This window comes from Carcharodon carcharias, chromosome 13, assembly GCF_017639515.1.
Source record: "Carcharodon carcharias isolate sCarCar2 chromosome 13, sCarCar2.pri, whole genome shotgun sequence".
NCBI classification, from domain to species: Eukaryota; Metazoa; Chordata; class Chondrichthyes; order Lamniformes; family Lamnidae; genus Carcharodon; species Carcharodon carcharias.
The window spans coordinates 49,655,417-49,680,244 of record NC_054479.1 but is presented as its reverse complement, the minus strand read 5'-3'; the positions used below and the strand labels follow the sequence as shown (position 1 = coordinate 49,680,244).

Here is a 24,828-nt window from a genome sequence, read left to right as displayed (position 1 = left end):
AACTTATATGTTTCAGTAAGGTCGCCTCTCATTCTTCTAAACTCCAATGAGTACAGGCCCAACCTACTCAACCTCTCCTCATAAGAAAATCCCTCCATACCTGGGATCAACATTATGAACCTTCTCTGGACTGCCTCCAATGCCAGTATATCTTTCCTTAGATAAGGGGACCAAAACTGTTCACAGTATTCTAGGTGTGGTCTAACTAGTGCCTTGTATAGTTTTAGCAAGATTTCCCTATTTTAATACTCCGTTCCCTTTGAAATAAAGGACAACATTCCATTTGCCTTCCCTATTATCTGCCGAACTTGTATCTTAGCTTTTTGGGATTCGTGCACAAGGACCCCCAAATCCCTCTGTGCTGCAGCTCTCTTCAGTCTTTCTCCATTTAAATAATATTCAGTTCCTTTATTCTTCCTGCCAAAATGCATAACCTCACACTTTCCCACATTATATTCCATCTGCCATGTTTTTGCCCATTAACTTCACCTGTCTATATCACTCTGTAGACTTTGTGTCATCCTCACCAATTGCCTTCCCACCTATTTCTGTGTCATCCACAAACTTGGCAATAGTACATTAATTTCCCTCATCCAAGTCATTAATAAATATTGTAAATAATTGTGGCCCCAGCATTGATCCCTGTGGCACTCCATTAGTTACAGGTTACCATCCTGAAAATGTCTCCCCAGTGTATCCCAACTCTCTGTCTTCTAAAAGTTAGCCAATCCTCTATCCATGCTAATATATTACCCTCAACACATGGGCTCTTATCTTATTAAGTAGCTTTATGTATGGTACCTCATCGGACATGTTGCTTCAATGATATTGCTCTTTTACGCATTGCCTTACACAGTGGGAAAGAAACTCCAACATTGGTTAATGGATGTAAACAAAACTCCAACATTGGTTTAAAAATATAAAAACAAAAAACTGTGGATGCTGGAAATCCAAAACAAAAACAGAATTACCTGGAAAAACTCAGCAGGTCTGGCAGCATCGGCAGAGAAGAAAAGAGTTGACGTTTCGAGTCCTCATGACCCTTCCACAGAACAGTATTCTGTGTTCTATGGAAGGGTCATGAGGACTCGAAACGTCAACTCCAACATTGGTTAATGGGTGTAAGCAAACCACCCAACAGTTAGTTAAGATAAAAGTTTGTTTTAGAGGAAATAATAAATTCACTGCAGCATTTTAATCACATGGATTCAAAAGATTTTTTAAAAATGTTGTAATGAAAAAACAGAACATTGAAAATACTTTTGAAACCCAAAGAAAATGAACTGAAATGGTTGCAGTTCAAATTTCAAATATAAATCAAACCAAAGAAAGTCTACAAACCAATGAATAAAGGATCTATTATCATTTCAGGTAGCTAAGTTGGAGATAAATGGAACAATGAGTTCCACGATCAGAATTCTCTCCAGTGGCAGTCCATTATACACAGTTCAGCTGAATCAGCCTAGCAGCTCTCCATTCAAAGACATTCTCCCAGAGGCAGGCCAGCAGCAGGCAGGAAATCATTACTTCCTCATCTCTTTTGAGAATAGAGTTATTTCAAAGTAATTGGCAAAATAAAAGTACACAAAAATGAGAGGAACAAAAGATCTTGCAAAACGTTACTCAAAATAAACACTGTACTTTGAAAGATATGAGCCTGCAAAACTGTACTGTCCTGTCATGAACCATCTGTGACAGGGATTTTCTTTTTCTTTGTTTGGTTAACATTTGGTTTAACTCTTTCAAATTCACATTTGACATTTTTGTGTTTCACTTTTTTCTTCTTGCTCCTTTCAAGGTCAGCCTGTTCCATTTCAAAGTATCCTTGCCCCACAGTAGTTCCATCCATAAGTTCAGTTTGTCCCTGCCCACTGGCTGGGACCTTGCACATCTGCTTTGATTTCTTTCTTGAATTGGAATATAAGCTACCTTCCTTGGACACTCGCTCACCTTCTTTGCGATCGCTGCCTGTGTCTAAATTATCCCCACTTTCTGCTGCCAGCTTTTTCTTTTTTTTCTTCTTCTTCCTCTTTCCTTTATCTTCAGCCTTGATGGGGCCTTCGGTCTGGTTTGTCTCTGACCGCGTGCTAAGGAGGGAACTTTGCTGGAGTATATCGCTGCTCGAGACTGCCGCTTCCTTCAGCCGCTCCCACTCACTGTCTGAATCACTGTAACATTTGACACAGAACAGTTAAGAATGGCTATGCACTCAGTTGCAACAAATATATATCGTGAACTCAATAAAACAATGCAATCATTTCATGCGTTTCTGATTATCTCAAAGTCTAGTGATGTATAGTTAGTCCAGTAAAGGATCTGATATAGCTTTGAACACCTGATGACAGCCAGGGTTGTTTCCTTCCATTCTCCTCCCTAAAAAAAAACTGTATGTGTTTCTTATATGCTCATCTTCAATTCTTCTCAAAAAATGATCAAATAAATTACAATTCCGGGTGAGGCAATGGAAGTAAGCACCCATTAAGCAGGCAAAATGTGGTGTCTCGGTTATATGCAGGGTTTCCACCCACATAAAGATACTCAGGAAAGGCAGTTAGGTGCACCAGTCTCTGTAGTGATGCTTCTTAAACAACTATGGATGCCAATCACGTGCAATTCAAACAATTGCCTCAGTGAAACAGCTATCATAGCAGCTTGAAAAATAACAAATGAAAGAAGCTCGGGCACAGTAACCTTCAGTGAATAATTAACTATTTACCTGACCTTGCGCAATCTGGACTGATCAGAGGGGGCCTTGTCAACAGATTCTACTGTTCGGGTGCAAGATTTATTGCTTGCAAGAGGCTTCTAGCTTGCATCACAGACACTTGACTGATGATTCAATGTTGCTATGCAATATTGCAGGACTCTTCCCAATTGATGCAATCAAAAACAAAAATGGACTCGCTTTGGAACGATGGTGACTAAGCTCTGGACATAGTCTTTATAATGGTGAGGAAGGTCCTTATAGGTCATTTATGGAAAAACAAACCCTTGGATCATTGGCAGTGAATTTGTCTCAGTCAGAGGATGATGCGCTTAAGGTACATTCCAAACACGAACACAAAATCCAAGCTGACACCTTAGCCTAGTATTGAGGGAAGGCTGTATGGTTGGAGGTGCCATCTTTCAGATGGGATATTATGAGGCCCCATTTGCACTCTCAAAGATCCGAAGAGCTGGGAAGTTCTTCCTGTGTCCTGGCCACAATTTATCTCTCAACGAACATTACCAGATGAATTATCCTAAGATGTTTATGTTATTGCTGTTTGTGGGACTGTACACAGTTACAATGACATTACTGGGCATTTTCCTGCATTATAACAGTGACTACACTTCGAAAGTACTTCACTGGCTGTGAAATACTTGAGATGTCCTGAGGTCACAAAAGGCAATATATAAATGCAAGTCCTCTCTTTCTTGGTAGCTTAGCCTATCTGTGGCCTGAAAACATGACAGCTGTCAGCATCAACAGCCAGCAATAATCATTTAGGCTTGCCACCAACTACACTGCTGCCATCTAAAGTTTCTCAGACCTCGTCTTGGCTTCTCCATCAGCAGCCTCGCTTTTAGTGCTACCACTTTAGCCAGGGCAGGCATTGGCAAGGCCATATGATATATAGGTTATATAATCTGTGCAGGTCAACAGTACAATCACTCATATCCCATTAATTTCAAGTATTTGCCATGTGTGAAAAGTCAGTCAAGTTCCTACCAAGGTGTTGTCACATCAGTTAACACTTGGGTCAGATCAGCAAGTTACAACAGTGTTGCAGGCCATAGTGTCAACGACCTAAGTGTTTGATTAATAGCTATTACCATGCGTTTACACTGTAAAACTTGACACTCAACATTACTGCTACAGCAAAAATTGGTCAGAAATTAGGAAATTCAAGGGCTATAAATGCAGCATATACTGCCACCCACCAGTCAAACATTCTCACTGCAGTAAACTTTCATTTTAGAGTTATGAAAGCAAACCTATTTGAATATTTTCGTGTTAAAAAAGTTCAAACAAAATACATTGATAGGGCTCTACTCACCAACTACTAAAGGATGTGGCTCTCATGTAAATTAAAATACAAAGACCTTTCCAGGTCTAAGTCTTCAGTATGGATCATTAATTTCGTTATATTTCAGCATTACTCAAACTTCTTTGCTGAGTGCTAAAATCCCAAGTAAATTCTTGCTCCTGGGCCAACAACAGGAATGGTTCAGCGCATGGTAATAAGATGCAGCTGTGCTCCTGTGCCCCCTCACACAGCAAACTCCTGATTTCAATAATACCACTGGGGGCAGTTCCAAGATGCATAGGAAGAAAGAAAACTATAGGACCCATGGCTCTTTGCATTTTGTACAGGGTCCTTTCATTTCCCTTAAGGACAATTGGAATCGCAGTTTCAGGTCTTCTATCGCTGGACAGCAAAGGGCGGAAAAAAGGATGCAACATGGAATTATAACCTGGTTAATATTCTCCGCCTGGATAGGCGTGAATGAGGAACAGAGCAGGGACTCTAGAGAAAGCCGCAAGTGAAAGAAAAGCTGGGTGTGGTAGAGTGGAATATGACTGCTGCACTTTCCCACAATAAGTCCAGCAATATTCGCTGCCTGACAAAGAAGGCAGTGTAAATAACTAAGCCATCAAGTCCCACTTCACAATGGCGCATCTCCTGGTTGACTGCAAACATCACTAACCGCAACCTGGTAACTGATCCAAGTGGTGAAGTCCCAGGTTTTGATTTTCCGTGCAAGTTTAAAACTATACGTCAGTGCTGGTAAACCAGTTTCCCATCAAAGTCCCTTAAACTTTAGCAGTATGGGGTTCCTTTGGAAGTTGCCTCAATTTAAATGTCTGGTTCAGCAGCACCTGCAGGTCTGTTTCTTCAAATAGCTTTGAAACACTTGCTTTTCAAATAGAGGTATAATTGTGTTTCCTAAAAAGCAACGCTAGCTGCTAGTTGCACCTGTTTAGATTTCTTCGCATATAACAGACTTCCTGGTGTAGCAGCAAGAGTCTTTCGACTGTGGGATAGAGGAGTGGGAATAAACAAGAATCCAGTCAGAGAAATAAATCGAAACAAAAAGAAAAGGCCATTTAAAGAACTCCCAATCAGGCTCTCTTTCTTCTCTTGTTTACTCATCTACAGATTTCACACTAGCAATTGAACAAAGCTGTGGGGATTCTATTGTGGGCTCAGAGGTTAGTGATTAAAAACAGGTAACTATCTAAACTGATGGGCCTGACAGGTTCTCCTGTTGTCAGTGCACAGTGACCTCTAGCAGCCCTTTTAAAACTGCAGCTCTGGAGATTCATCTGACGCAGACTTCACATTTTGTGCAAAATCGGAGGTAAAACCCAAGACGACCAGGGCACAAATAAGTACAAATTTCCACTGCATCTAAAATACTTTATTATCCTCCCATCTCAAAACCCTGAAAGAACTACCAAAAGGTTAATACACATGTACTTCACTTATTGATGTGGCAAAGACAATTAGCAAGCCACTTGCAGTTTGATTTCTTTAAACCGAAATTCTATTGTAGCAAATGTTTAGCATAGACTTAGTCCAGCACTGCAGTATGTTTTGATTGGCTGGGTAAGCAGTTATACTTTGAGGTCAAGGTTAACAATCCATTCAATGACTTCAGCTGACACAGTGTGAATGGTTGTGATGACCACCAGGAATGGATCTCTCAGGGCAGGAGTTCAGGACATGGACAATGATCTGACTTGGATGGCCACAGTCATAAATTGAGTTGTTTCCCATGTTCCACTATGAAGCAGGTGGTCACGTCATCCCTGGCCTGTCCTCAAGCAGTTGAGGGCTGTCCAGATTTTCCATGGAAGTTTAAAACCTGGGACTTCACCACTTGGGTCAGTTGCCAGGTTGCAGTTAGTGATGTTTGCAGTCAATTAGATATGCGCCATCAAGAGGTGGGACTTGATGGCTTAGTAAGATACACTTCCTTCTTTATCAAACAGGTAGGGAAAATCCAAGGCTCAAATATGAAGTCATTAATTATAAAGGCAGTAGCATTAAAACTGAAAACTCTAGGAAACACAACTTACATTTGGTACTGTAGCTGAATATTAAGCAGAGGTTTTGTTACATTATCTTAAATACAGCTGGCCAGCCTCCCAACTGAATTTCACTGCTAAAATCCTCATTGAAACTTAACATATTTTGTGATTCCAAAAATGCTATACAGAAAAAAGCTACTCCTTTTTCAGAATTGATTAAAGGAACAGAAAACTAAGGCTGTTGAGCCATAGTAGAGAAACAGCAAACTGTTCAATACGGAAAGTTCAGAGGCATTAATTAGACTGAAAATGTTAATTTGACTTAAAAACAGAAAAAGCTGGAAATACCCATTAGAGATTTCAGCATTTGTAGAGAGAAAGATGTTAGTATTGAATGATGTCCTTCAGAGCTGAAGATTCAGATGAACAAGCAACAGTGATGGCTTCACTTCAAAATAATGTCGTAGCAGTAAACTGCTTTGGGGGGTGTTCACGGTCTTTCTGTCCCCACAAATATCAAAGGCAGTGTGATTTTTGGTCTGTTTTCAAGGTGATCTGCAGCTGTTCCTTTAAGGACCACAGGTTAGGTCACTCTATGCCAATGGTATTCATGAGAAAAATAGTGAGGGCCTATTGGGAAATTGAAAAATCTTAATCGGGCTGGAGGTAGAATTTATAGATTCATTGCAATTTATTTCTTCAAAAAGGTATTTTGGTATGTAAAACACAAAAAAATCGTTATAAGAAATAAACACATTAGTAACTGTACACTATACGCCAAGTGTGACCTAACCAAGGCTCACTATACATTGAGCATAACTTCTCTACTTTTTCTAATACACTGCACCCTTGTCTTCTGCCTGATATTGTTTGCGGCAGTTCATTTTTAAACTTTTGGCAACAAATAATAATCCTTACAATACTTATGTTAATTACTGGTCAGAATTGTAAGATTCTAACCAACATACTGGTTCAGGAAGGCTCTTCAAATTGCACTCATTTTCTGAGGTGCCCTGGCACTTGGCACATTTTAAAAGTTTTTTCAAAATTGCTTACTAAGAAACTGAGAAGTGCTCACCAATTAAACTATTAAATGGTTTGATACAGTTTTTGAAGCAATTTTCAGTCATGTTAATTCAGATTACTCACAATTGGAGGATTGGATACTTATTAAAAGTTTTCATTTTGGTGATTAAAAATCCATTCTCAGATATTGTAAATAAAACTACATCAGGTTATCAGTCTTAAATAAATCACAGAATGCTTTTTAATGGAAAGTAAAGAAAAAGAAACGATTATGTTCTATTTTACTGCCCAATCTCCTTGCTCCCCCTGCTCACGCTTCCTGCCTCGACACTCCTTTTGCAGACCCTCCTGCTACCTGACCCCACCCTCCCACAAGAGCGGCTGTGTGGGAGGGCCAAGGGGGGGAAATGGCAACAGGAGAACCGGCGAGCAGGAGGGTTGGGGAGCAAGGCACCAAGCGGGAGGGGCGGTGAGTGGGGAGGAGGCAGCAGGCAGGAGGGAGGTGGCAGTGTATTACAGGAAAGACAAGTTACAGGCTGCAAGCAGCCCGAGGGCCAGGTAGACAATACCACTGTTCAATGTGCAATACCAGAGCGTGCCACTGATATCTAAAATTCTGTTGGGGTCTACAACCAACAAAGGATCCTGAGTTAACTATTAAAGCTGGCTACATGCTTTGAGCAGACGGACTCATTGCCCATTTTGTAGCCGGGTGGACAATGCGCATGCACAAAAACCAAAGACACCAAGTTCAGCAGCAGGAGTAACCTCCCCAGCAGTGTCCTAGCCACTGGTCAAAAAATACCCAACAAATGGCATCCCAGGGAAAGCCAACAGACAGGATGTGGAAAACAGATGAAATTAAGGGACAATACCACAAAATGTGCGCCACTCTTGGTGGAGAGGCTGTAGGATGTGGGTAGTCGTCGGCAGCAAGGGCAGGGGGTGGCTTCCAGTGGGCACCCCCCCCACCAAACCCTCCTCCTCCTGCTGATGCCAGATTCCTCGATCAGGCACTGAGTGCCTTTCAAAGAGGAACCCGCAAGCAAACCCGACATGGTTTCGTTTTTGGGTTTCCCACATCGGCAGTATCCTGGCTGGCCACTGAGGCCCTTAGTGAACATTAATTGCCCACTTAAAGGCTTCATTTGCCAGCAGGGTGGGAAAGTGTTGACAAACTTTCCCACTCCAGTCTAAATCAAGGCGGGGACAGGAAGGTGGTGGGGACCTATCATCACCCTCCCGCCCGATTAAATGCCCCCCAATGCTCCAACTCAGCTTGGGAGGGGGTAATAAATTCCACACATAAACACTGTGGCTAGAAGAGCAGGTCAAAGGCTGCAAATTCTGCTGTGACTAATTCACCTCTTGAATCCCAAAAGTCTGTCCATTATCTACAAGGCACAAGTCAGGAATGTGATGGAATACTCTCCACTTGCCTGAATGGGTGCAGCTCCAACAACACTCAAGAAGTTTGACACCATGCTGGACAAAGCAGCCCGCTTGATTGTCAACCCGTCCACCACCTTAAATATTCACTCCCTCCTGCACTGGCGTGCAGTGGTAGCAGTGTGAACCATCTACAAGATGCATTGCAGCAACTTGCCAAAGCCTCCTTTGACATCATGTTCCAAATCCATGGCAAGTACCACCAAGAAGAACAAGGGCAGCAGGTAAAGGGAAACAACAACACCTGCAAGTCATACAGCATTCTGACTTGGAAACATCACTTTTCTTTCACTGTCGCTGAGTCAAAATCCTGAAACTCCCTCACTAACAGCACTGTGGGCTGTGGGTGTACCTACACCACAGGGACCGCAGCAGTTCAAGGCGGTGGCTCACCATCACTCTCTCAAGGCAAATTAGCGATGGGTCAAAAATGCTGACCTTGTCAGCAATGTCTACATTCCTTGATCACATTTTTTTAAAAACTGGTCTGTCCAATATGTGACTCCAGACCCACAGCAATGTGGTTGACTAATAACTGCCCTCTGAAATGGCCCTGGAAGCAACTCAGTAGTATTCAAAAAGACAGCTCACCACCACTTTCTCAAGGGAAATGAGGGACAGACGATAAGTGCGCCACTTGTCAGCAACATCCCATGACAATTTAAAAATCTGGTCACCGATCTCATTGTTGTTTATTGGGAGGTTACTGCACACAATGTCGATTGTCGCATTTCCTACACTGCAACAGTGACGACGCTTCAAAAGTACTTTATTGGCTGGAAAATGCCTTTGGGGCATCTCGAGGTTCTGGGAAAGGTGCTGTATAAATGCAAGTCTGTCTGTCTTTTTCACCATTAAGTATTTCCAAATGACAGTTACAGTTCACAGTGATACCAGCTGCAGGGCTGCAAGAATTTTGAAACTTCATCAACTCCATTCACTTTGAAGCTGAAAGTTACCACTTTTGAGGGTCGCATTTCAATTCACTTCTGATTCCCCTCAGGTTCCCCCAACATCAATGCAAATTCATCTTTGGCCCCCAGGTTTTTGATCTCCCATACTGTAGAAGCTTTAAAGAACCAAGCACATGGATGGCACCCAGTATTGCAACAATCTTCAGAAAGCCAGGCAGCTTGCACTCAAATGATGATACCAAAACCCTGCCCAACCGATCATGAACAAGCAGAAACAGATGAGGTTTGGCTGTGATTTCTTTGCTCATTTTAGGTTTCTCATGGACATCACTTCCTTAAATTGGTGTGGTTCACAAGGATGTTTAAGAATGGAAAATTGCTACTGGGCTCACAAAAAGTCCTTTTACATCAATCAACCCCATCTTCACAATCCAAAAACATGTCCAGGGTAAAATTTGTCTCGTTATTTATGGCTAAATAAGCTTAGAAAACACTTATATAGTGGAAATAGGAATTCATCTCCTGAGTGCCTTGTGAATCCAACAACAACTTGCATTCATTTAGCCCTTGCTATATAACTGTTGCAGTCCATGTGGTGTTGGTGCAGCCACAGGGCCTGTTAGGAAGGGATTTTTAGGTAGCAAAATCCACTAACTAGGTCTACTTCCCCAAAAACTTATTTCACAAGCCTATTCCTCTTTGGGCGAAAACGTTTTTCCAGATTAACCTCTTAATTTTAATTTTCAGCTGGAGTTTTTTGATATTTAAACCCCTCTTGATGGTCAACTAACTTGTACTGCTAATTTAACTATTCTTGAATTATTTAATCTCCTTTCTAGAAAATTCAACCTTGGTGTTATTCTGCACTACAGGTGTTTGTCCATCTCTGAGGTTTATCTACAAGTGATAAAAAATCCTCTCGCTCTCTTAGCCCCCAACTCCAGGGCAGCTCCAAGTATTGTCGGCTGAATGAAGCTGCAAGTTTGGATTCACGTGCTAGTGGCCCAGCTGCATTGTACTTCAATGTGATTGCCAGAAAAAATCTTGCAGTGTTAAACCTCAAGTATATAGCTGAAGGCAGAATTAACCACAAACGTTCGCTGCCTACCACAGGGACTCCCAAACAGGGATTTTGTTCTCTATTGGGATTGTGGCGAATATCAAGCAGAGACCCTGCAAATTTTTCCTTAACCAATTTGTCAATTTGACAGCTTTTCACAGTCCCGATTGTTCATTCAGATCAGTGCTCCAAGTGACTCATAGGGGATTTCCTGGAAGTGCTCGTAATGGAGGAGGTACATTGAATGTGCAGTTGGAGGCACTTTGAATGATCGCTATGGCAAATGGCAGGACAATCCTGGGATCAGTGTCGAGGCTCCATTACATACACACACATGTTTCATAGCTCCAAGGTGCCAGCAGAGTCTTCCAAATGGTTGTAGACATTTGCTCTTGCTCAACAACTCCCACTCCTGCTCTCACTCTGGGGTCATATTACTTTCATGCATTAAAATGGGGTCGATGTGAGAAAATGTTTGGGAAGTATTGGTCTATCATATTCTATTTAGCTCTCTTTGCAAATTTACGAAGAAACCAACATGGTTTAGAAACTTCTGACAGAATCGGCAAGTTTATTGAAAATTAGACATTACCTTGAACTGGGTGGAGGTTTTCGTTTAACTGGAGATGAGGATTCTACATTTCTGGAATCCCCTGGTACAGAAGTAGAAAATAAACGAAAGCCTGTAAAATAAAGGCATCTTAAATTGAAGCCCAACAAATCTTTAAAAAGAAATAATCCAACTTAGATCATTGAAATGAAGGTCTTTTTCAGTTGGCTTTACACAAATAAAATTTTGACAAACATAATTTAGCCAGCGTGAATTGGCAAACCTAATTCGCAAGAGGCCATGGAATGGATAGTATGGGAAATCGAACCATGTCACACTGTTGCAATACGTTTGCCCTTAGCAATGTGCTGAGGGTCATTACTGGGACAGAAAAGAGGGACCTATTTTCTGTGTACTGTGACCGTCCTTGATGACAGTTCCTGAAAGGGAATATGTTTCATTTACCAACCTTAAAGCTTCAATCCTTTGTGTAAACAGGAGTTTATCAAATTACCTTCAGCATCATCCCTTACTTGCTGCTGTGGAAAGGGTCCAGAATCATGAACAGTTATGACACTGAAAAATAAAACAGACTATTAAAAATATTGAATATAATTGAATTGCACCTCTATGCTCATAAACACAGCTAGCTTCCATCTAGTTCAAAGCAATATCCAATTTAAGATAGACTAAATTATCACTGTTTGCAGTCTGTTCTTCATTCAAAGCTTTACTAAAGACTACACTATAATTATACAAAGTGTGAATTTAATGTTGATCACTGAAAAGAGAGACATGTTGCCAAAGCTTTTTGTCTTGCACTCATCAGAACAAATGCAAGGATGCCAATTTTGAACAACAGCCGTTTCACACAGCCACTATGCAGCGACGATGCAAGTGGAATTTTCCACGAACAGGATGCTGCCATCATCCAAAAGGTCAATCTGCCTACCACACAATTGAACAACATTGTGTCTGAATTTCAGTGTTGACATAATGCCAGGTAGGTAGGCCAAATGCCCCAACCATTGGCTGATTGAATCAAACATGTTCCACCAGCTTTTAATGAAAGGCAGAATACAGACTGTACTAAATCAGCCCACGCTTGCAAAACCCAAGCAAAATGTCGACTGTTAGATATGATTCCATGATTGGGCAGCACTTGTTGAACAATCCTGAGCGCTCAATCCTGAGGAAAGAGTAGGGCCCATTAGGGACCATGGGGACAATCTATGGGTGGAGCCAGAGAACATTGGTAGAGTGTTGAACGAATACTTCACATCCGTGGAAAATCTCAGCAGGTCTGGCAGCATCGGCGGAGAAGAAAAGAGTTGACGTTTCGAGTCCTCATGACCCTTCGACAGAACTTGAGTTCGAGTCCAAGAAAGAGTTGAAATATAAGCTGGTTTAAGGTGTGTGTGTGGGGGGCGGAGAGAGAGAGAGAGAGAGGTGGAGTGGGGGTGTGCTTGTAGGGACAAACAAGCAGTGATAGAAGCAGATCATCAAAAGATGTCAACAACAATAGTACAAAAGAACACATAGGTGTTAAAGTTAAAGTTGGTGATATTATCTAAACGAATGTGCTAATTAAGAATGGATGGTAGGGCACTCAAGGTACAGCTCTAGTGGGGGTGGGGAGAGCATAAAAGATGTAAAAAAAAATAAAATAAATAATTTTTTTTTTTCCTTTTTCTCTTTTTATAATGGAAATAGGTGGGAAAAGGAAAACCTATATAATTTATTGGAAAAAAAAGAAAAGGAAGGGGGAAACAGAAAGGGGGTGGGGATGGGGGAGGGAGCTCACGACCTAAAGTTGTTGAATTCAATATTCAGTCCGGATGGCTGTAAAGTGCCTAGTCGGAAGATGAGGTGTTGTTCCTCCAGTTTGCGTTGGGCTTCACTGGAACAATGCAGCAAGCCAAGGACAGACATGTGGGCAAGAGAGCAGGGAGAACACTCCGCCCTGCTCTCTTGCCCACATGTCTGTCCTTGGCTTGCTGCATTGTTCCAGTGAAGCCCAACGCAAACTGGAGGAACAACACCTCATCTTCCGACTAGGCACTTTACAGCCATCCGGACTGAATACTGAATTCAACAACTTTAGGTCGTGAGCTCCCTCCCCCATCCCCACCCCCTTTCTGTTTCCCCCTTCCTTTTTTTTTCCAATAAATTATATAGATTTTCCTTTTCCCACCTATTTCCATTATAAAAAGAGAAAAAGGAAAAAAAAAGGAAAAAAAAATGTATTTATTTTATTTTTTTTTACATCTTTTATGCTCTCCCCACCCCCACTAGAGCTATACCTTGAGTGCCCTACCATCCATTCTTAATTAGCACATTCGTTTAGATAATATCACCAACTTTAACTTTAACACCTATGTGTTCTTTTGTACTATTATTGTTGACATCTTTTGATGATCTGCTTTTATCACTGCTTGTTTGTCCCTACAACCACACCCCCACTCCACCTCTCTCTCTCTCTCCGCCCCCCACACACACACCTTAAACCAGCTTATATTTCAACTCTTTCTTGGACTCGAACTCAAGTTCTGACGAAGGGTCATGAGGACTCGAAACATCAACTCTTTTCTTCTCCGCCGATGCTGCCAGACCTGCTGAGTTTTTCCAGGTAATTCTGTTTTTGTTTTTGTTTTGGATTTCCAGCATCTGCAGTTTTTTTGTTTTTATTTTTGTTTTTATCTCTTTTTTACTTCACATCCATCTTCACCCAAGAGAATGAGGATGAAGGTATCGAACTCGGGGAGAGAGACTGCGAGGTTCTTGAGCAAATTTGTATAGGGAGTGACAAGGTATTGGAGGTGTTGGCAGGCTTAAAAGTGGCCAAATCTCCAGGTCCGGGTGATTTGTGTCCCAGACTGCTGAGGGAGGCAAGGGAGGAGTTCGCAGGGGCACTGACCCAAATGTTTAATTCCTCTCTGGCCACAGGGTATGTGCCAGAGGACAGGAGAACAGCTAATGTGGTCTGCTATTTAAGAAGGGTTGTAGAGATAAGCCAGGGAACTACAGGCCAGTGAGTCACACGTCAGTGGTAGGGAAACTATTGGAGAAAATTCTGAAGGTGAGAATCTATCTCCACTTGGAGAGGCAAGGTTTGATCAGGGATAGTCAGCATAGCTTTGTCAGAGGGAGATCATGCCTAACAAACCACTTGTGTAGATGAGGGTAGTGCAGTTGATGTAGTTTACATGGATTTCAGCAAAGCCTTTGACAAGGTCCCACATGGGAGACTTATAAAGAAGGCAAATGCACATGGGATACAAGGTAATTTGATAAGGTGGATTCAAAATTGGCTTAGTTGTAGGAGACAGAGGTTGATGACAGAAGGATGACTGGAAGCCCGTGTCCAGTGGTGTACCCCACAGGGATGTGTGCTGCGTCCCCTATTATTCTTCATTTATATAAATGACATAGATGACTATATGCAGGGTAGGATTAGTAAGTTTGCGGATGACGCAAAGATTGGCTGGGTGTTTAACAGTGAGGTTGAGTGTCGTGGGCTACAGGAAGAAATAGATGGGATGGTCAAAAGGGCAGATAAGTGGCAGATGGAATTTAACCCTGAAAAGTGTGAGGTGATACACTTTGGAAGGAGTAATTTGACAAGGAAGTATTCAATGAACGGCATGACACTAGGAAATTCTGAGGAACAAAGGGACCTTAGCGTGTGTGTCCATAGATCTCAGAAGGCAGAGGGGCATGTTAGTGGGGTGGTGAAAAAGGCATAAGGGACACTTGCCTTTATCAATCGAGGCATAGATTACGAAAGTAGGGAGATCATGTTGGAGTTGTATAGAACCTTGGTGAGGCCACAGCTGGAGTGGTGTGTGCAGTTCTGGTCGCCACATTATAGGAAGGATGCGATTGCACTGGAGGGGGTGCAGAGAAGATTCACCAGGATGTTGCCTGGGATGAAACATTTAAGAGAAGTTGGATAGACTTGGGTTGTTTTCATCGGAGCAGAGAAGACTGAGGGGCGACCTGATCAAGGTGTACAAGATTATGAGGGGCATGGAGAGGGTGGATAGGGAGCAGCTGTTCCCCTTAGTTGAAGGGTCAGTCACGAGGGGACATAAGTTTAAGGTGAGGGGCAGAAGTTTTAGGGGGATGTGAGGAAAAACGTTTTTACCCAGAGGGTGGTGACGGTCTGGAGTGCACTGCCTGGAAGGGTGATGGAGATGGGTTGCCTCACATCCATTAAAAAGTACCTGGATGAGCACTTGGCATATCATAACATTCAAGGCTATGGGCCAAGCGCTGGTAAACGGGACTAGGTAGGTAGGTCAGGTGTTTCTCACATGTCGGTGCAGGCTCGATGGGCCAAAGGGCCTCTTCTGCACTGTATGATTCTGTGATTCTAATAGCTACACTAACAAGCAATTTAAGATAATCAGGCGAGCTTATAATGTGGCTCATTTATGCTTGCTAGAAGCAACATACATACATAGGGGCCCATTCTCTTCAAGCAAAAGGAATATGTTCAAGCCTTGCACCTTTTGCGAATCACCTGGAAACATGGGGAGCCTTTAGTTCCCTATTGCTTTCTCCATGGCAATGCCTCGGCCAATCAGAGTCGACTTGCCAACCAATTAGCACCCCTTTTGTCTTGTAGGATCAATTTTTGTGATCTTTTGAAATTTGGCATTCTTCCATTTGTCCTGAAGAGTACAAGATGAAAAGCTTTGGCGACAAGTCTCTCTTTTCAGTATTCAAATTCTGTACTACCAAGTGACTGTGAACGTTCATCATGACTGCAATGGCTTACAGCATGGCACAAAAAGTAACTGTTACTACCCATGTTTTTTACAGTTACCTCTGATAAAGCCGGTATAACAAGCAGAAACAATGGTTGTAACATTAAAGGTTTTTCTGAACCTTCAAGTGTTATGTGCAAGTGTTATGGCATTTGCCCTCTTACAGTTTTACAGCCAAAAGCTGTCAGTCCCAGTTAGGGAAACGTTGTCCATTTATTGGATGGAACTCTGCACAGAAGCAGGATATTCAATCCCAGGAAAGGACTACTAGCACTGTCATCCCCAGTCCTGAGATATTTAAGATGCTGTTAAGCTGGGTTTTTTTTAGTTCAAATAATTTATTTTCAACAGTTGGTAAAAGGTTTATCAATAGTTGTTTGGTAGTATAGAACTTGAGTATTGCTGAAAGAAAGATACATTTTTTGTCAAAGATTTTCTTCTTGCTTTCATCAGGAGAATTTGCAAGAATACCAAATGTAAAGAGAACAGCAATATATACTGTACGAGAAGAGGGTGCTGGTTGATTGGTAAGTGGGCTCTGATTGGTAGAGGCATTGCCATGGAGAATGCATTGGTAAATGGTCACTGACCAGCTAACTGCCAAGCATTGCTTGAAATATAAACCAGGCAACTTTGATCCTGATTGGCTTGAGGAATGAACCAGCGAATGGCTGTAACTTATTTTGTTTAGCTGAAACAGGCACAATGTGTGTACATGTTCTTTCTGTCTGCAAAAAAAAAGGGCCCTGTGTATTAATATATGTAGCTTCCAGTACATGCAGATGCGCCACACTGCGAGCCCGACTGACAATCTTACGTTAGTTGTCAGCATAATTCTTAGCAGGCTGAGGGTTATTTAGCAAATGTTGTCCAATTGCAGAATCACATCTAATATTGGGCACTGTGTTTTGAGTTTTCCAAGCACGGGCTGATTGAGTACAGTCTGTACCTTGCCCATTGCAAACAGTGGAAGGTATATGCTGTTTGATATGATCCACCAGTCTTTGGGACGTACAACCAATGTACCTAGCATCACACTGCCACAAAAATTCATATATCACATTACGCATTTGTGTAATAGGCAGAATGTCTTTTTGGCTTAACAACAGCATCCTGTTAATGGCAAATACCATTTGTGGTGCTGTTGCATAGCAGCAGCGTGAAACAGCTAACTTCACCTGTTAAAATTTTTCTCATACAGTATAAATTGTTGTTCCCTTTACATTTGGTATTCTTGTGAATTGTCCTGATGAGTGTAAGACAAAAAACTTCGACAAAAAAATGTCAATTTTCTCCTTGAGGTGCTTATCCAATTCTCTTGTGAAAGCCATGATTGAATCTATCCACACTATACTCTCAAGCAGAGCATTCCAGATCCCAGGCATTCACTGCATAAAAAAAAACTTTTCCTCGGTGATTCTTTTGACAATCCGTTTCCTCTGTCCTCATCCTCCCACCAATTGGAATGGTCTCTCTCTATCTACTTTGGCCAGATCCTTCATGAGTTTGAATACTTCTAACAAATCTCCTGTCAACCTTCTCTTTAAGGAGAAAATCTCCAGTTTTCTAGTCGATCCACATAATATCCCTGGAAACGATCTCTTACATCTTTCCTGAACCCCCTCCAAAGCCTTCACACCTCCGAAAGTTAACTCTCCAGTCCTCTGGTATCACTCGGGTATCAAAGGAGGATTGGAAGATTATGGCCAGTGCCTTCGTAATTTCCAGCCTTACTTTCCTTACGTGCATCCCATCTGGTGCTGGTGACTTAGGAACTTTTAAATGCAGCCAGCCTTTCTAATCCCTTCTCTTTATCAATTTTTAGCTCATTGTAGGAAAAAAAACTTCTGCAGTGTAATCTTGGTTATCTGCCACGATTGGTGGAGAATACCTCTCCTCATAAAATAAAAAGAGGTGAAGGATGGATAGCCTTCTTACACTAAGTCTCACATACTGAGGTTTTGTTTTTGTTTTTGATTGGTATAGTTTATAAATTAATCAAATTCCCTGGATATAGAGGTTAGACGGGCATTTTTCAATTTGAAAAAAAAACTTTAGCTGACCAAGTTGTGCTGGTCTCTTGGTCCTAAATCTGATTCATGTTGCTGTCCTGCCCAAAGTCAAATAAAAGAAGTACATGGATATTAAATTCTACCAGTTGCGGGAACAAATACTACTTGTAAATACATTCAAATACATCCCAGATTTGCTTTGCAAAACCAAGCTCCAATTCCCACAAAAATTATTTTGCATAACAGAATACAGATAAGCAAAGTTCACCTGTATGTACAAAGTTAACAAGATTTACTTTCCTTTTTGGCTCCTGGTCTCTTTCAGCTGTAGGAAAACCTGCTTTTATATAGTTCCATGATGTATCAAAAAACCTAAAGGTGCTTCGCAGGGTCATAACACGACAACATTTAACACTGGATCTTATGAAAAGAGGATAGGTGATAAAGAGGTAGATTATAAAGTGCCTTAAAGGAGCACAGGTGGAGAGTAGAAGTTTAGGGAGTGAATTAGGAGCTTAGGCAGCTGAAGGCACAGTCACCAATGGTGGGCCAAATGAAGAAGGGCAAGAGGCTAGAATTGGAGAAACCAAGGTTCTTGGAGAGTTGTGACGTTGGATGAAGTTAGAGATTTGAAGGGCCGGGGACATTGAGGGATTTGAATACAAGGATGAGGATTTTTATAATCTAGATATTGGTGGACCAGGAATCAATTTAGGACAGAGCATAAATCAAAAAACTCCACTATGTATTCAAGTGGAGACAGCTGCTATCAGAAGGTTAAAAGCTAGTATGTGTGTAACGTCAAATGGTTAGTACAGTTCAATTTTATATTGCTCCTGAACTACCTAATTTTCACTACCAAATATTCAAATAAGCCTTGCAAATTTAACAGCATCCTCCCAGTAACAGAAATCAGGTTTTGCAATAAAATATCAGAGCTCCTATTTTACTGATACGTCTGACACTGCACAGATATTTTCTACATTTATGGACCTAAAACATAAACAAGTAGTTTCCCAACTTTGATTAGTTTTCAACTAATTTCCAAACAAGAACTGTTCATTCCTCTTAGTAGTTAATACTTGACACTGTTCCTTCATGGTGAGCAAAGAAATGCTTAATTCCAGCAAACTGCACTCTGGAGAAAGAAACACTTGGCTGCCCTGGGAATGCAGAGTGACATTTTTACTGGTTACATGCACCGCCAAGAGTTCACTGTAAGAATATTCGTTCTCCCTACCTATCTAACAAGGCACCCAGCTTTTTAGCAACATGACATCGGAATTCAGGTGTTGTCTGCAGCTCATTTCCATCATTCTGGTGATCATCTACTTTCTGCCTAAGGGAGAGGACAAAACAAGATCTCAGTGAGGAACACTATAGCCACTGTGAATTCACGTGAAAGCTTTAAGGACTCTGCTTGTATTACTGCATCAAAAGCAAATATTTATAGCTATTATTGAAATTGAATTCCAATAGCATGAATTAATAGTTAATTAATTCTGTAAATTTGTGTAATTCCAATGTACAACACTCATCTACTGAGAAATCCAGAAAACCAATTTAATAATGCACTAATAACAATAAGTATTTTACACAATTTTGGAAATTGTAAACAACTTGTATTTTCATAGTATTTTTAATATAGATCAGACAGCATAATCAGGCAAACATTGGTACTGAACAACAACAGAAAATGCTGGAAAAACTCATCAGGTCTCACAGCGTCTGTAAAGAGAGAAACAGAGTTAATGTTTCAAGTCCATATGACTCTTCTTCGGAGATGAACAAAGTGTCCTTAAAGAGGTAGGACTTAAGAAGAGTCTTAAATGGAGGTGGAGAAAGAAGAGTATGGATGGAATTCCAGAATTTCTGGTCTACACAGCTGAAGGCATGGTTGGCAATGATGGGGGGTGAAAAGGGAGAGTTTTGGAGGTTACAGGGAGGGAAGGGCATAGCCACAAAGAAATCTAAACAAGAGGCCGAGAATGTTAAATCGGAGATGCTGGAGGCACGGAAGCAATAAAGGTCAATGAATGCAGGTTGATGGGTGAGCAGGACTTGCTTCAGGTTAGGGTAAGACAGCAGAGTATTGGATGAGCTACAATTTATGGAGGAGAGGAGGCAGGCTAGGAGGGCACTGAAGGTGGCAACATCATGGTTTAGTTTTGGTAGCAGAGGGACTGACACCCAGGTGGTGACAGGTGATATTACGGAAGTGTAAGTAGGCAATCTTTTGGGTGGAGAAAAAATGGAGTCCAAAGCTTAGCTTGGCGTTAAAATGGATGTCAAGGTTGTGAACAGTTGATCTCAACCTAAGACACTGGCCAAGAGAGGGATGTAATTGGTGATGAGAGAACATCAGGCAGGAGGTTTCCCATCAGCAGACGTAAATGGTGTTTGTCAACACCACAAGCTGCCCTTTTCTCTGTCCAGAGGCCAGCTGAACTCCTTCAATGGTGTATTCATGTGGACCATCTCAATCTAGCAGGCTTAGTCTAACAGCCAAAAAAGTAAGTCATGATTGTGACTTTCCAACATATGCACAGGTTCAAGAGTGCAGCCACGTTTCTTTGACTTTCAACGGCTTGTTCTTGGCATTTGGGTGATGCTGGCAAGACTGTATTCATTGTGCATTTCTAGTTGCCCAGACGTGGTGGTTGTGGATTGTGTTCTTCAACCTTGCGATCCTTGGGGTAATGGTGTTCCTACAATATTATTAGGGAAGAACTTCCAGAAGATTGGCCCAACAATGATAAATATATATATATATATATATATATATATCTCCATAGATTCTGTGTTGCTGTGATACGATGGACCTTACCCAAAGATGTATTGTGTGGAATTTATTGGAACTTCCAGCAAATTACAATCCAATTCTTTTATGAGTTATGTATTATAAAGTGGAAATGAAGAATGAGCATTACAATTTTTTTAAAAAGTTTAACATTCTTTTTAGTGCTAACTAAAACATAAAACATCACGCAGTTGTAAATACATACAAAATTGTGTATATGTACCTCAGACTTGGTCTTGTTAATACTGAAATATGCTTTACATCTTCACTGGTCCCAGCTAATAAAGGGAAAAAAATAAAAAGGAGCTGTCAGGATTATGACTAGGAAACTGCATTGTAATGTGAATTGTATATGTTTTTGGCAGAGAGATACTCATGAACAAATTTCTCTTCAAAATATGTGGAAAGTAGCCAGGAAGCAAAAATCGAAAGGAAGTTTATTAGAAATGTAGAATAAAATTGAAGGAAAAAATAAGCTATTTTCATACAATTTTTCAATAAGCACAGATGACACTTTGCATTTATATCTAAAATGAAATAAAATGGCCCAAAGCACTTCACAGGGATTAATATAATTAGACACAAGGAAATAACGGGAAGAGGATTTGCATGGTGAATGAATACCTGATCAAGGAGGCACCTTTTGAGGAGGTGTTCAAAGTAAGGGTAGAAGTAGAGGTGTTAGGAAGAGTGTTCCAGAGATTGGGGCCGAGATAATTGAGTTCCCTGTGGTGCCCTGGAGGGAGGAAAGAATACAAAGGAGACCAGAACTGTGGGGGGGGGGTCCATCGTGCATGCAGTAAAAACAAAAGTCCAATGGAGGTTACAGATTTGGAGGCAAGAACGCGAGACCATGGATGGACATGTAGAGAAAATGACTCAGAAGCAGTAGTGCCAGTACTGAACCAAGCAGACATTTAAAGGTTAGACGATAAGGGGAGAATGTCTTCGCAAATAATGAGGGTTAACTATTGATAGGTTATTTCCTGTGATCAATGGTAGCCCTAGAATATGGAATTTTCTGCCACCAACTGTTACTCAGAGCAGAATCCATAAATCCCTTCAAAAATGCTTGCTGTTTGATAAAAAGGAATAATGAAGGGTATTGGAATGAGGAAGGTGTAATTAGTCTAGGTGTCACACATTTGACAAAAATATTGTCACAGACTAGACAGACTTCCTGTGCTATAGGCCAAGCATGAAGCCTTGGGATATACCCAGGGTGAGTATACAGACACACAAAAGAAGCTGTCACAGGAAATCTGCTGAATTTGTTAGGATAAGTAGGAGTGGACCAAACAGAGGTTGACCACAGAGGAAAGATGGGGAGGAGGATTAAGGAATCAACTTTGTTAAATTTTACATGAGGTCATTTCAAAGTCAGGGTCACTCAGGAGATCATTAATGGATTATTCAAGGTGCTATGAAAAATAGAGCGATGGCAGAGATGGGGATATAGTTGGGTGGAGACAACACATTACGAACAAAGGAGCAGGGAGGCCATTCAGCCCCTTGAGCCTGTTCCACCATTCAATTGGATCATGGCAAAATCTATTGATCTCAAATTTAAAATTATTAATTGAGCTAGCCATCTATTAGGTTTTGTGGGAGAGTTCCCACATTGCAAGCACATTTCACATGAAGAAACATTTCTTAACTTCTCTCTTGAAAGGCCTCATGCTGCTTTTAAGATTTTACCCCCAGCAGAAAAATAAAATCCCTCCAACTACCAATAGATGGCTAGCTCATTTAATGAGTTTAAATTTGAGATCAATAGATTTTGCCATGATCTAATTGAATGGTGGAACAGGCTCAAGGGGCTGAATGGCCTATTCCTGCTCCTATGATCGTAATGTGTTGTCTCCATCCAACTCTATGCCCATCTCTGCCATCACTCTATCTTTCACAGCACCTTGACTAAGTCACTAATGATCTCCTTATCAATTCCTTTCAAATGTCAATCAAATCTTCTTAAAACGTCTACTTTCCAGGGAATACAAATTTAGTTCAAGTAATCTCAAGTAATCTCTTTAAGTAATAATCCCCGGATTACTACCTGAGCCACGTGCAAATTGGCGTAGGGTAAATAAGATTAGAGAGGTAAATGTGTGGCTCAATGATTGGTGTGGGAGAAATGGGTTCCGATTCATGGGGCACTGGCACCTGTACTGGGGAAGGAGAGAGCTGTTCCATTGGGATGGGCTTCATTTGAACCATGCTGGGACCAATAGGGTTGTAGATAGGACTTTAAACTAATTAGTGGGGGAGAGGGCTCAACTGAAGGGAGGTTTAAAAAATCTAAAATAAACGAGAGAGCAGAGGTGCAGGGTAGTGAAAAGGCGAACGATAATCAAAATGTGACAGGAAGGGGCAGAAAATATAAGCAGAAGAGTGCAGCAGAAGTTAGGACCAGAATGTGTAATAATGGTAAAAAGTCAAAGCTTAAGGCTCTTTATCTGAATGCACACAGCATTTGTAGGAAGATTAATGAGTTGACGGCACAAATAGAAATAAATAGATATAAATTGATAGCTATTACAGAGACGTGGTTGCAGGATGACCAAGACTGGGAACTCAATATTTGAGGTTCCAGAAAAATAGGCAAAAATGAAAAGGAGGTGGGGTAGCTTTATTAATAAAGGAAGGCATCAGTTCAGTGGTGAGTAGAGATATAGGTGCAATAGATTGTGACGTGAAATCAGTTTGGTTGGAATAGCAAGGGGTGGAAGTCATGGGTGGAAGTCGTCTATAGGCCCCCGAAGAGTTGCCTCATTGTAGGACAAAGTATAAATTGGGAAATAATGGAGGCGTGTAAGGAGGGCGCTACAATTGTCATGGGTGATTTTAATCTGCATATTGACTGGACAAATCAGATTGGCATGGGTAACATGGACGACAAATTTGTAGAGTGCATCAGGGATTGTTTCTTAGAGCAATATGTTGCAGAACCTACCCAGGAACAAGCTATTTTAGATCTAGTAATGTGTAATAAGGTAGGATTAATAAGAGATCTTGTAGTTAAGGATCCTCTATCTAGCGGGTAGCAATCACAACATGGTAGAATTTCAAATTCAGTTTGAGGGCGAGCAACTCGGATCTCAAACCAATGTCCTCAACTCAAATAAGGGCAATTACAGAGGCATGAAGGAAAAGTTGTCTAAAGCGGGCTGGGAAAATAGACTAAGGGAAAGGTTAGTGGATGAGCAGTGGCAGAGGTTTCAAAATGCTCAGCAAAAATTTGTCCCGGTCAAAAAGAAGGACTTGATGAGAAGGATGAACCATCTGTGGTTAACAAAGTTGGTCAAGGAGAGTACCCAATCAAAAACAAAGGCATACAAATTGGCGAAAACTAGTGGTAGGCCTGAGGATTGGAAATTTTTTTTAGGAACCAGCAGCAGATGACTAAAAAGCTAATAAAGAGGGAGAAAATTGATTATGAAAGTAAATTGGCAAGAAATATAAATACAAACAGCAAGAGCTTCTATGGGTATATAAAAAGAGAATAGCTAAAGTGAGCATGGGACCCTTGGAGGATGCGACTGGAGAACTGAGAATGGGGAACAGGGAAATGGCAGATAATTTAAACCAATATTATGCAGCGGTCTTCACGGTGGACGACACTATAAACATTCAAAAGATATCAGATAAGCAAGGAGCTCACGGGAGGAAAGATCTTGTAACGGTCTCTATCATGAGGGACAAAGTATTTGAGAAACTAATGGGACTAAAGGCAGACAAGTCACCAGGACCTGATGGCCTGCATTCAAGAGTTTTAAAGGAAGTGGCTACGGAAGTATTGGAGGCATTGGTCGAAATATTCCAGAACTCACTGGATTCCGGGAGGGTCCCAGCAGATTGGAAATCTGCTAATGTGATGCCCCTGTTCAAGAAGGGAGGGAGACAAAATGCAGGAAACGATAGACCAGTCAGCCTAACATCTGTTGTTGAGAAAATGCTACAGTCCATTATTAAGGAAGAAATAGCAGGATATTTAGAAAAGCTTAATGCAATCAGTGTTAACAAGGTTTTGTGAAAGGGAAATCATTTTTGACAAATTTGCTAGAGTTCTTTGAGGATATAACAAGCAGAGTTGATAAAGGGGTGCCGGCAGATGTAATGTATTTGGATTTCCCGAAGGCATTCGATAAGGTGCCACATAAAAAGTTATTGCACAAGATAAGAGCTCATGGTATTGGGAGGTAATATATTAGCTTTGATTGAGGATT

The 24,828-nt window shown here is 41.2% G+C and overlaps 1 protein-coding gene across 3 annotated transcripts in view; it reads right to left on the bottom strand.

Moving 5' to 3' along the window:
• c13h12orf43 (chromosome 13 C12orf43 homolog) overlaps nt 1–24,828 on the bottom strand; it is a 58,931-nt gene that overhangs the window by 19,958 nt on the left and 14,145 nt on the right. For 2 of the 3 annotated variants that reach the window (XR_005944815.1, XR_005944814.1), the window contains exons 2-6: nt 20,826–20,880; nt 19,043–19,141; nt 11,533–11,594; nt 11,061–11,151; nt 1,951–2,168 (exon numbers count right to left, since the gene is read on the bottom strand). Coding sequence is in view for 1 of the 3 variants with exons in the window: in XM_041202761.1 (XP_041058695.1) it covers nt 1,679–2,168; nt 11,061–11,151; nt 11,533–11,594; nt 19,043–19,141; nt 20,826–20,880 (797 nt within the window). In the remaining 2 variants the exon portion in view is untranslated. Of the gene's footprint in view, nt 1–1,203; nt 2,169–11,060; nt 11,152–11,532; nt 11,595–19,042; nt 19,142–20,825; nt 20,881–24,828 lie in introns of those variants that run through there. The other variant, XM_041202761.1, reaches the window with a different exon arrangement.